This window comes from Hibiscus syriacus, unplaced genomic scaffold, assembly GCF_006381635.1.
Source record: "Hibiscus syriacus cultivar Baekdansim isolate YM2019G1 unplaced genomic scaffold, ASM638163v2 tig00111837_pilon, whole genome shotgun sequence".
Lineage (NCBI taxonomy): Eukaryota > Viridiplantae > Streptophyta > Magnoliopsida > Malvales > Malvaceae > Hibiscus > Hibiscus syriacus.
Genome location: NW_024063194.1, coordinates 951,994 through 964,330, shown reverse-complemented (window position 1 = coordinate 964,330; position 12,337 = coordinate 951,994). Strand labels below are relative to the sequence as shown.

Genomic DNA, 12,337 nt, shown 5'->3' with positions numbered 1-12,337 from the left:
GCATCATCGGTATTGTGACATGGAATAAAATGTGTAATCTTTTGAAAACTTGTCAACAATCATAAATATATTATCTTGTCCTCTCTTGGTACAAGGTAAGCCTAGGATAAAATCCATAGATAAATCCATCCAATGAGAGGAAGAAATTGGCAAAGGAGTATATAAATAATTAGGATTTAACTTTGATTTGGCTTGCTTGCATATGATGCAAGAAGAACATAACTTTTCTATGATTTTCCTCATGTGCGGCTAAAAGAAGTGTTCCATGACCATGTCAAGTGTTTTGTTAAAACCGAAGTGTCCCATTAGTCCTCTGACATGCGCCTCATGGACTAAGAATTCTAGCAAAGATCTTTGTGGAATGCACAACCTATTCAATCTAAAAGAAATCTATCTACAAGGAAAAAGTTGTTAAAAGAACCTTTTAAACAATGGTTGTAAATATCATAAAAGTACGGATTAGAAGAGTAAAGTTTTTTTAATGTGATCAAATCCCATAATAGTAGCATTCATTTGAGTAATAACACCTTCGGGATAATGAATCGGCTACTATGTCATCTTTCTCTTGTTTATATTGAATCACATAAGGAAAAAATTCTAGAAATTCATCCCATTGAGTATGTCTTTTGATTACTTAACTTGATCATTTAACCACTTTAGTGATTCATAAACCGTGTTGATGAAAAACTCTTTAGGAAGAATATAATGTTGTCACACTTCGAGTGCATGAACAAGTGCTAGAAGTTCATTTTCATAGGTCAAGTAATTGAGTTGTGCTCATTTTAACTTCTTTCTAAAGTAAGCTATACTTTTTTCCCTGCATGAGTACTGCACCTATGCCTAAGGCTGAAGCATCGTATTCTAGCTCAAAAATGTTAGAAAAACCAGGAAGATGTAGAATGGGAGAAAAACATAAGTTACCTTTTAGAAGTTCGAAAGCTTGTTGTTGTTTAAGTCCCCACTTGAATTCAACCGATTTCTTGATTATTTCTGTGAGAGGTACAGTAATGGTGGATAAGTCTCGAACGAATCTTCGATAAAAACTTATCAAACCATGGAAAGAATGTACCTCAATGATGGATGATTTCTTGGATTGCTTTCACCTTTTCTTCATTGATATGGATACCCTGTTCACTTATAATAAAGTCTAAAAAAATAAGCTTGTCACTACAAAACACACACTTGTCCATGTTAGCAAATAAATGTTCTTTTTGTAGAACTTCAAGGATAAAACGAATGGGCCTAACATGAGAATCAAGAGAATGTGAGTAAATAAGGATATAATCAAAATAAACAACAACATACTTACCTGGGTAGTCTTTCAAAACATGGTTCATTAACCGCATGAATGTACTTGGTGCTTTAGTAAAGCCAAAGGGCATGACGAGCCATTAATAAAGTCCAAACTTTGTTTTGAAAGCTATTTTTCATTTGTCTCCTTTTTCATTCAAATTTGGTGGTAACCACTTTTCAAATCTATCTTTGTGAAGATGTAAGATCCATGTAGTTCATCTAACAAATCATCAAGAAGTTGGATAGGGTGCCTATATTTGATTGTTATTATGTTGATAAGTCTACAATCTACACACATTGTAAATGTGTTGTCTTTCTTTGGCATGAGAATAACTGGAACGGCACATGGAGTAAGTGTTTCACGAATATAGCCTTTTTGTAGTAAAACTTCAACTTGTTGTTCCAAATTCTTGGTTTCTTCGAGATTGCATCAGTAAGCAAATCAGTTTGGAATGGATGATCTCCGGATAAAATCAATTTGATGTTCTATTCCTCTTTTAAGTGGTAAGCCATTCGGTGGATCACTTAAGATATCTGTGAATTCCTACAAAAGAGAAACAAAAACATTAGGTAAGTTTGTGAGATTAGTAGAAATAAAAAAATAATGTCTTTGAATCGGATAAGGATGCAAATCTCATGGTGGGAAAAGGTTTCTCTCAAGTCTTTTGAACTTGCATAAACATTTTGTGACACTCTTTTTTCTAACAAATAGGTTCACTCACCTCCCATGAGTCATTCTTTTGGCTTTTTTTGGGTTTGACCTCTTTTGCCTATTTTTTTATATTCCCAACCTCCTCGCAAATTCTTTTCTGATCTTGGATAATGTCTTTTGGATGAAATTTCCATAAACTATATGGTTTCCTATTGATGTTTAGAGAATACTTGTTTTCCTTACCAAAGTAAATGATGTCGTTGTCATATTTCCAAAGTCGTCCCAAAATAATATGAGATGTTTGCATCGGAAGTATATCACACCAAACATCGTCACAATATTTAACCATCTTCATATTAGCAAGACATTATCGTGTGACTTTCAGTTTAGAACTCTCATTAAGCCACTGTAAGCAGTATAACTTAGGATGTCGTTGACTAGGCAAGTTAAGTGTATCCACTACATAACTGCTAATCACATTAACACAACTTCCATTGTTGATAATCAATGAGTAAGCTTGACCCTTTATCTGACATCTTGTGTGGAAGACGTTTGTTCTATGAATATCTGAGTCATCAATTGTTTGTATGCTTAGGTTTTGTCTCACAACCAAGAATAATTCGTCAAATCTATCACTATCAGAATCAATTTCTGTCTATTTTTCCATATGATCAGGATAATCTATTTTTGACTCGGGCCAACTAGTGTCCTCCTATCAGATTATCATTATTTTCAAATTTGGACAATCATGACTGATATGACCATATTGTTTACATTTAAAGCATACAGGTTCTTTTCTTTGGGTTTTAAAGGGTTTTTTATCATATATTTATTAGCCACCTTAGGCTTTTCATCCCTCAATTTCTTATTCATGATAGAAGATGGAGTAATATGATTGAGATTAGATGAAGTACCTAAGTAAGAAGAGGATGTACCTTGGTAATTTTCTCTAAATTTGAACCTTCTCTGAAGTTATGCTCCGATTGTTATTTCTTTTTTAATGTTTCTTTTAGACTTTCATATCCATGCAAATCGAGAACATAAAAAGTGCTTATATTTAAGCCAGTAACAAAACAAGATAATGTATCTTCCTCTTTTTCAGTGATGTCTGCTCGATTTATTAGAGGTTGCTTCTCCTTGTAGTAGTCTTCCATGAAACTATTTCCCTGTCGAAGTCGATGGAGTCTTTGCTTTACTTCTATTGTGTAGTATGTTGGTAGAAAGTTGTTTCTGATGATGTTCTTCAGTGCGGCCATGATGTAATGTCTTGGATCCGATTATCGTGGATTGCTTTTACACTCTGCATCTATCAAGTGTGTGCATAACCCATGAATTCGATAGTGACAAGGGGTACCTATTCTGTGCTGGGACACTCATTATACGAAAACATGAGATCATTCTTTCCTTCCCAATTGATGTAATCGTCTAGATTGTAGTCTCCTTTGAATGGTGGAATTGTGACCTTTGGTTTAGCAAATAGTTCTGGCATGCACGCCTAGGAACCATGAAGTTGTTTGGTTCGTTGTCTTGTCTCGGGTTATTGGCCGGTGGTAGTTGAACCTGTTATTGTCATATGGACAAGTTTAGGCCACTAGTTGTTGTTGAACTCCCTTTAGTAAGGTTGACTATTGATTTGCAACATTCAATAGTTTTGCTAATGTATTGTTCAAAGCTTCTTCTCCCATCATGAAATCATAACATTACAAAGAAAAAATTTAAAGTGAAAAGAAAACAAGAAAACAAGAAACCTCACAAGTCACTCTAAGGAAGTAACACAACGAGAGGAAAGAAAGCCGATCTTTTACTCTTTAAAACTTTATTCTCAAAAAAGGTTTTCATTGTTTGTATCAAAGATTAATCACTAGCAAAGGAAGAAAACATTACTTAAGGGATCTAAGAGGCCAAAGAAAGTTAGGACTCCAAGAGAACAAGAATGCAAGGAAAAAGAAGTATAAAACTCTTTAATCCTACAAACACAAGGAAGAGAATGTGTTAGATGATGTAGAGAAACAAAAAAAAAGGTAAAACAAAATAACTTAAAGAAAAAGAGTCAAAAAAAAAGTTAGAGAAACTAAACCCGTAAAAACCCTGATTGGCTAGATCGACTTGAGTAACATCTTTGAGAGGGCTTTTGATCTCCAAAAATTCTGAAAATATTTTTGGATGTCTTACAATAAGTTTATTTTAGATCTGGAAAGTTTCAGTACCAAATTCATCCTGGAAAATTCTGAAAAATTTGACAAGAACCAGTGTTCAAGTCTGTTGAACAATCTTAAATGATGGATAAGATGGATCAAATGAAGTCTGATTTGTCTGAAATTTAAAATTCATATTTTTCTTAGGATGAGAAAAGTACTTGTACAAATTATATACCAAATTTCTTCGTTTTCATTTTCTGGATTTTTTTGTGCCTTTTTCTTTTTTTTATTTTTCTTTTATTTTATATAAAAAAATAAACTAAAAATAAGGAATTGAAACTAAACTAAAATAAATTGAAAAGAACCTGAAAACGATGAACTTGTCTCAACTAGCTCCGTTGGGGTAGCTTGGTGTTGTATGATTAAAAGAACAATCAAAAGTTCTTGATTCTCTCCAAGAATAATCCCAAATATGATAAAAATTGATAAAGAAATAGAAGAGAAGAATGGTTGTTTCACTTCGTTGAGGAATCAAACTTAGAAAGTTATAGACTCGATCAATGAATGAAGGATGTATGAGCAAGAAAGGTAATTGGATTAGGGATTTTATTTGCTGATATTAAGACAAGAATAATAGTTTAATACAATTCTAATGAAATAAAGACAAAAGGAAAAAAAGGGTGATGAAATAAACTAAAAGACAAAACATGTTGTAAAGGAATTAAACTTATCTTCCCTTATAATCGGCGACAAGGTGCTGTTGTGAATGGATTTTGATGGATGAATACTCATTGGAAAGATAACGAGATAAGGTTTGCAACGAAGAAGACATATCATAATTCTGACGGTCAGATATTCGTAAAAACAGATGTGAAAATTTACCTCCAATAGGTATATAGCTTAACGAAAACCTATGGCTTTGGTAATGATGGTGACGTGATAATGGATTTATGAAGATGGAATATAGATTGACATGTTCTATCGAACCCTCCTAGTCACAATAAAAAGGCAAACTCGGTAATATGACTCTAACCATCCCACTTAATCACAACAAGAAGGTAAACTGGAGTGTGAAGATCTCTCTCTCAATAACTAGTAAGAACTTAAAGGACAAGATGCTTCGAAGCCACAAGAAAATCAGCTCTTACAAAAATGTACTCATATTGTATTGTTATTCAAAGAAAAGATTATGTGAAACAATGAGGGGGAACCTCCTTTATATAGGTTAGGAGGAGTCATTGTAATAGTATAAGTATGTAACAAAAATAATAATAAAAACATGTCCTTAAAGCACTAGGATGGACGACATGATTGTTGGTCGTTGATGACTTGCTTGATCCAATGGTTGTGATAAAATCAAGGCTTTTGAATGCATGATGAAACCTCTAGCTTGATGAACGATCTGGATGAGTTTTCTAGAAGGTGATGGGGGCGGCAATGACTTGTAGATCAAGGAGGGGTCCGCCATGTTGATTTGGGGTTGAAATAATGGGCTTTTTTGGGTTTTATCATTACAAACAATTACATTCTTGGGGCCTGATCCTAATAAAACAAAGAAAACAACTTAAATAATTAAAATCTACTGAAGAAAGTGATATATGCTTCATATTTTAGAAATGAGTACTTTATACAAAAGTTTTAGTAATTTAAGGGGGTTTGAAATTAATTTCAGGACCATCTTCATGAATCTTGCAATTTGGTCCTGGGTTATTTTCAACTTGAGTTATAGAGGCCCATGTAGTAGGGAAAGGATGAATGGATTTCCTTCCTTAAATTCTTTCGTCTCCATGTGGTCTTGGATTCCTTTACTAATGAAAACCTAGATTGTAGTATGAAGATTGTCTTGTAATCGGGCTTTGTGGTAGAATTAGCCCATCATATTTGGAGAGGTGGCGTGTGGTGCACGTATCAAGACATGTGCTGAAGGTTTGCCTTAGACCTATTGAGATAGAAAACATTGTAGTTATGGCCAAAGCACTAATCACCGTCACAACAGAGGTGAAGAAGCATGTGGGCACGATTGTTAAATAAAAGTTGATTATTCTATAATACCAGATAGTTATGTTGAACTATCCATATTCTAGAATCCGTACGGATGATCAAACCATTTGTGTGAAGGGACAACTGGACATTTTGGAATCCTATATAAGGAAGATATTTATACCCAAGAGAGAGAGCTTTTCACCATTCTCCTTCCTTACTTGATCATGAGTCCCGATCGATGTTCCAACAGCACCTGAGCCATGGCCATGGCGTACTAAAAACCTCCCCCAGAGCACCCTTGAGGATCACCTGAACCGCCATAGATTGTGGGAACAATTGTGGAGCATTGATTGATCTAGCCAAGAGTATCGTCAAGCAAGTACATAGGAATATGGATTTTTTTTTATGCTTCTATTTGAACTCTCCTTATTTTGGATATTTTGATTACTAATGTTTGTAGTTTTGATTGGACGAAAGTTAGCCTTGAATACTCATTAGATTTTGCAATATATTAAGTCTTTTTTTATTTTCTTTATATCTATTGAATCTAAGTAGTGATGCTTGCGAAAGTAATGTTGCTAATAGCTTCGAACACATCTGTGCTGGCGGAAGTCACTTTAGTCACAACAGAAGTTAGGCAGGATTGTGGGCGCATTACTTGTGGTGTATAGCCCTGAAGGGAATGATGCTTGGGTAATGAGCTTCGATAGATGCAAACAGTTGTTATGCTTAGTATATTTGTTGTGCCTCATATCTTTAGTATCAAAATACATTTTCTAGTTCATCATGTGTCATGGTTTGGTTGATTTGATGAGTGTTCCACTTATATCTATTGATATTCTTTTTTCTTTTTTTTTCTTTTTTCATTGTCATCACATTATTCGCATTCACGAAAAACTTGTACAAATCTCAATCTTTCCTTTTGTTTCCTCAGAGTTAGAACTAACAATGATAAAATACCATTAGCTTATTCCTTGTGGGTTCGACATCCTTAGCTGAAAGGTTATCTCTATTCTACAATCGGTGGGTGTACGCTTGCACCAATTACGTTCACATATCGGTCAATCAAGTTTTGGCATCGTTGTTAAGGAACGGCTAGTTAATTTTTTATTGTTGTTATTTCTTTTACTCTGTTTGTTTAGCATTATTTGTTATCTACAACATTTTATTTTGTTATTTGTTTATCATAGTTACAACTATTACGGTTACAATGTATGACCAGAAGTAACCTAGGTTATGCTCCAGATTTTGATCCTGAGTCTCAAGGAATGATTCACAATTTTGTTGTTCTGGTCTTAGATGACCTACAACCTGGGGTGGTGTGACCGGCCATCCAGTCAGGCAATTTCAAACTTAGACCTTTCATGTTTTAGATGCTCAGCTTAAATGGGCAATACATTGGTCTACCACATGAGGATACTAGGGAGCACATTAAATCATTCCTTTTTATTTGTACTTAATTTTCAAAAAAGGGTGTTCATGATGATGCCCTAAAGATGTTTTTCTGTATTCTTTGCAATGTAGGACAATGACATGGTTCTTAAGCCTACCGACTGGATCTATCACGTCGCGGAACGAGTTGGCCATACAGTTTGTGCTCAGGTTTAACCGCCCATAAGGAATGCCATGCTATGGAATGACATCACATCCTTTCAACAGTCTGATGATGAGAACTTCCATACTACATGGGAACATTTTAGGCATTGTTGTGTGGATTTCCTATATATAGTAATTAATAAGTAAGAGATCTTCTATAATGGGTTAAATGACCGGACAAGGAACATTGTGGATGCATTTGCCAATGGACCACTGTTGGATTGCACTTACGATTAAGTTATTGATATGCTGGAGCGTCTATCTCAGAATAACTACCAATACCCTATGTCTAGGGCGGCCACAACTAGAAGCACTCCAGGTGTTCTTGAGCTGGACACCATGTCAGCTCTTGGTACTCAGGTCTCTAAACTTACGAATCTTATCAAGAATATGCAAGGCGCTTCTGTGAGAGAAAATTTTTAGACAGCTAAGAAGATTGATACTCTTATTATTAGTTACGAAATATGTGGTGACAACCATAGTTTTAAGGATTCTCCCCAACATATGGAGAATGCCTGCTTTGTCAAGGACCTGAGAGGAAATGCTTCAAGTAACTACTTTGGGAACCAATCTATCAACCATAATCAGCCTACTTAGGGAAATCAAGCCCCTATTCAACAAACCATGCCTATCGATATGGGGGAAATCCTTTAAGCAGCTTTGTATAGAACCCAAATAGTTACAATCAGCCACGACAATAGTTTTTGCAGCACTATACTTTGAAATCCTACAGTTGACGACCAACACAATCACAACCGACCTATCAAAACAAAACATAGTAACGAATGCAAGGACAATCTCATCAGCTCCAACATTCTGACGTAGCCACGTCTAGTCAATCCAATTACTCACAACCCTCCAGTTTAGACCCTTTAGCCTCATTTAGAAGCTTTAATGATGAAGCACATCACTCAGGCCGAGGTAATCATTCAAGGAAATTCTTATTCTTTTCGTTCCTTGGAGAACCAATTTGCTCAACTTGCTTCTTCTATGAACATCAAACATCTGGTTAACTTGCCTAGTGATACTTAGAAGCCCAACGTAAAGGAGCAATGTAATGCAGTTAAATTGAGAAGTGGCGGGAGAGTTAGAACACCTGACACACCGAGTGATCCTAAGCCTGAAGTAACCAATGATGAGGAACCAAGCAAGGAGAGTGAGGAAGTGATTAAGGAGGCTGAAGTTCCAAAAAATCATCACAGATTATCACATTGATGCCCAACATAGTGAAATCTCATATATTAGTGCCTAGATTGTCGACGCCTTCTAGTTCTACTATCAAAATTCCTTCTCCTCAGCATTTTGCCGATGAAGAACATGATAAGGAGCGTCAGAAATTCCATTATCTATTGTGGTATATTCAAGTGCAAATACTTCTCATTGATGTAATTATTCAGATTTCCAATTGTGGGATATATATATGACTGAGTTATTAGCCAAAAAGAATAAGCTTAACGGGATTGAGACTATTGTGCTCAAAGAGAAATGTAGTGCTATCGTGACCAATCTACCGCCTAAATTGAAGGATCCAGGGAGTTTCACCAACCCATGCAATGTTGAAGATTTTTATGTGGGAAGAGCTCTCACCGACCTTGGTGCAAGCATAAATCTGACGCCCTTGTCCATTGTTAAGCAGCTTAGGTTGAATGGCATGAAGTATATTGTGGTGACATTGTAGTTGACTAACAAATCTTTGAGTTATCTATTTGGGGAAATCAAGTATGTGATTGTACGTGTGAGTAAATTTTCATTCCCAACTGACTTTATTATCCTGTATTCTGAGGTTGACAAAGATATACCTATAATCCAAGGACGACCATTCTTAGCCACCAGCAAGATGATTATTGATGTATCTTGAGGAGAAGTAACTATAAGATTTAATGGTGAAGACATTACTTTCAGTGTTATGGGATACAACTCTTTTAAGGTGGTTATGAATGTTATACCACAGAAATCCTTTAGGATATTCAGTGCAGTGACATTAAGGTCCTGGATGATAGAAAGAGGTGGGCACATCACTCAAAGAAGAATGAAGTGTTTGTGGAACCAACGATGGAGGATGTAAAGCGTTTCAGTATTGATGCAACAATGAAGAATAAAAATGTTGGCAGAGTAGCCAGCATATGGTGGCAAGTTTAACCAACCATACAGGTCGAATGAAACACAACACATTAATTGATGAATTGGTTGGTGGAGTATATCGACCTCTTGAATGGAGGATTGCCAAGAAAGAAAACATCATGGTTACCCTAACTTTTTTTTTCATTTATATCAATTTTTTAAGTCTTCATTTTTCTTCATTCTCCTATGTTACTTTATCTCATTTCTTCATTTCTTTTTCAAGAGGCATTCAATGTCACCTAAATTCTATATGGGTGAATCCATTGCAAATGTTTCATACTGAAGAGACACGAAGCAAGGGTAAGGAAGTCTTTTTGAATCTTTTATCCATATTCACATGTTTCCTATTGTCTAGCATTAAATACCCTTTTTATTTTTATTTGCCATAACCGTCACTTTCTCTTTCTTTTTCCCTCTCAAACGTCTTCCTTAATATTCCCCGCCATTGTTGTTTGCTCAAAACTTCGAAAACTACTATTTTTCTTCATTTTTTCTTCTCAATTTCATTTTTTTCTTCTTCACTTTAATATCTCTACAACAAGTACAATGCCTTAAACTCTCAGTGAAAACAAGCAGATTATTCTCCCTAGAAGTTCCTTTCGTTCTCCTTCTCCGGTAACTCAAATGCTTTCTACACCAGTCACTACATCGAATCTATTCCAAATGGAGCAAGCTCACCTTTGTTAATAATTGAGGATGATAAAAGGACAACCACTACTGGACCAAGGACTTGACTTGTCCTCTAATGAAGTTTTGGGAGCCGTCGTCAGTCAGTGCATCTCAGCCCTCCACTCGGAAGAGCTTTTTTCCCACTCAGGGGACTAATCTATTCCAATGGTAAGCTAGTTATATTACAACCTCTATACTACTAATTTGGAGTATATTTTTGTTAGGAAAGTCTTCATACAATAGGCTGCTAACAACATCAAGAACTACCTTGGAATCATGGTGGACACAGACGAACACTCTAACAGGTGCACAAATATCACCCTCATCAATCATAGCGAAATGTTGTTTGACTTATTTATGGTGGTGCCTCATGGGATGGTACTTTAATTAAATATTATTATATGGACTATAAGTTTTTAACCCTTCAAAGCACGTTATGGTTCCATTTTATTAACTATCGTATAAAACCCTCCCTCCACAGCACCATGGTTTCTTTATATTGTATGTTCTCAATTCATTCAATTTTCAAGGGTAAAACAATTTATACCGGAACAATTATTCGTGATGAAATTGCTAAATGCATCGACTGAAAAAATGGTGTCTTAGGGTTCCCTTCATTAATCATGTTGTTATGTGAGAAGTAGGGTATTTCTCTTTAAAAAGGTGAAAAGATAACTCCCAATAAGGGAGTGTTCAACACAGCTTCGCTCAACTGAATGCTCTAAGTAATATGGACCCCAAACTCTAGAAAGGGCAAAGAAAAGATTATGGAGGTTGATGAAAATGATGAGCAGTAAAAAGATTCACCCCATTCAAATCTAACTGAGGAGCTCAATCATATTAAAAAAATTGTGGGGTCTATAAAAGACATTGTAAGTTTAACAGTTGGAAGGATGGTGTGCATGGAACAAAGGAAGAATAAATCGTATACCTATATAAAGAAGAGAGATAACCTTTTCTTGAGCGTTTAAATCACTCAACGCAACCATTGCATCCAATTTCCCAATTTTCCTAGATATTATTAATATATCCTTAGCTGTTTCTGATTTTGAGCAAGATTTCATAACCTTGTTCATTCTCTAGTGTAGGCTACTCAACAAGCTCAATAGAAAGCTCTCATTAATATTCTTGATGATTTTGAGCCATAACACACACCTCTACATTACCTTCGAACCACAACATTTGATGTTTTAACCAACCTCGAAACCTTAGTCGAATCCGTGCGTCATGTTGCTCGAGGTAGCTCTCCCATTGCACCAATGAATCAACGCCCTGTATCCCCTAAATTCAGTATCAATGAGTCAAAGGATACCAATGAAGGAAATAAAGAGGAGGAGAGGCCTGCTAAGGGGGTTGAGTAAGTGAATGAGGAAAAACAGGCAACGCTAGGATCAGAGGAACCAACAAATCCTATTGATATTGAAACGTTCAACATACATAATGTGCTCAAAGATCCTGTGGAAACAACCATTAGTGCTAGCAATGATTCCAAATAGCCGACCAATGTGGACTAATATCTCAACTTGAGCGAAGATCTAAGTCCCGAGGTGAGAGAGCATTGTCACACCCCAACTTTGGGCCTAAAAATTTTCTTAAAATTCTTCCGAGGACTAAATAGAAATTTTAACTAAATTCGGGGGGGAAAGTGAAATTTTGATTAAATTCAGATCCAAATTTTGAAAGTACCAAAAATTAGAGGACCTAGAGTTTAATTTACCCATTTTGCTTTTTGGTTGGGTTTAAACCCCCAAAATTCAACAGTTTCCATTTTTTGGAAACTCATTTTCTCTCCCTTCAACTTTTCCTCATTTAAATGGAAACCTTCAATCGTCGTTTCGTCATCGACCGTTGCTCCGTTTTTGACATCTCTCGTACCATCGTGTTC

The 12,337-nt window shown here is 35.7% G+C and overlaps 1 protein-coding gene across 1 annotated transcript; it reads left to right on the top strand.

The window, feature by feature from the left end:
• Window positions 1-9,082: 9,082 nt before the first annotated feature.
• On the top strand, window positions 9,083-9,801 carry LOC120171921. The gene is made up of 3 exons (XM_039179527.1): window positions 9,083-9,328; window positions 9,446-9,511; window positions 9,625-9,801. Exons 1-3 carry the CDS (start codon window positions 9,083-9,085, stop codon window positions 9,799-9,801), a joined length of 489 nt encoding a protein of 162 aa, XP_039035458.1.
• The last annotated feature ends 2,536 nt before the right edge of the window (window positions 9,802-12,337 follow it).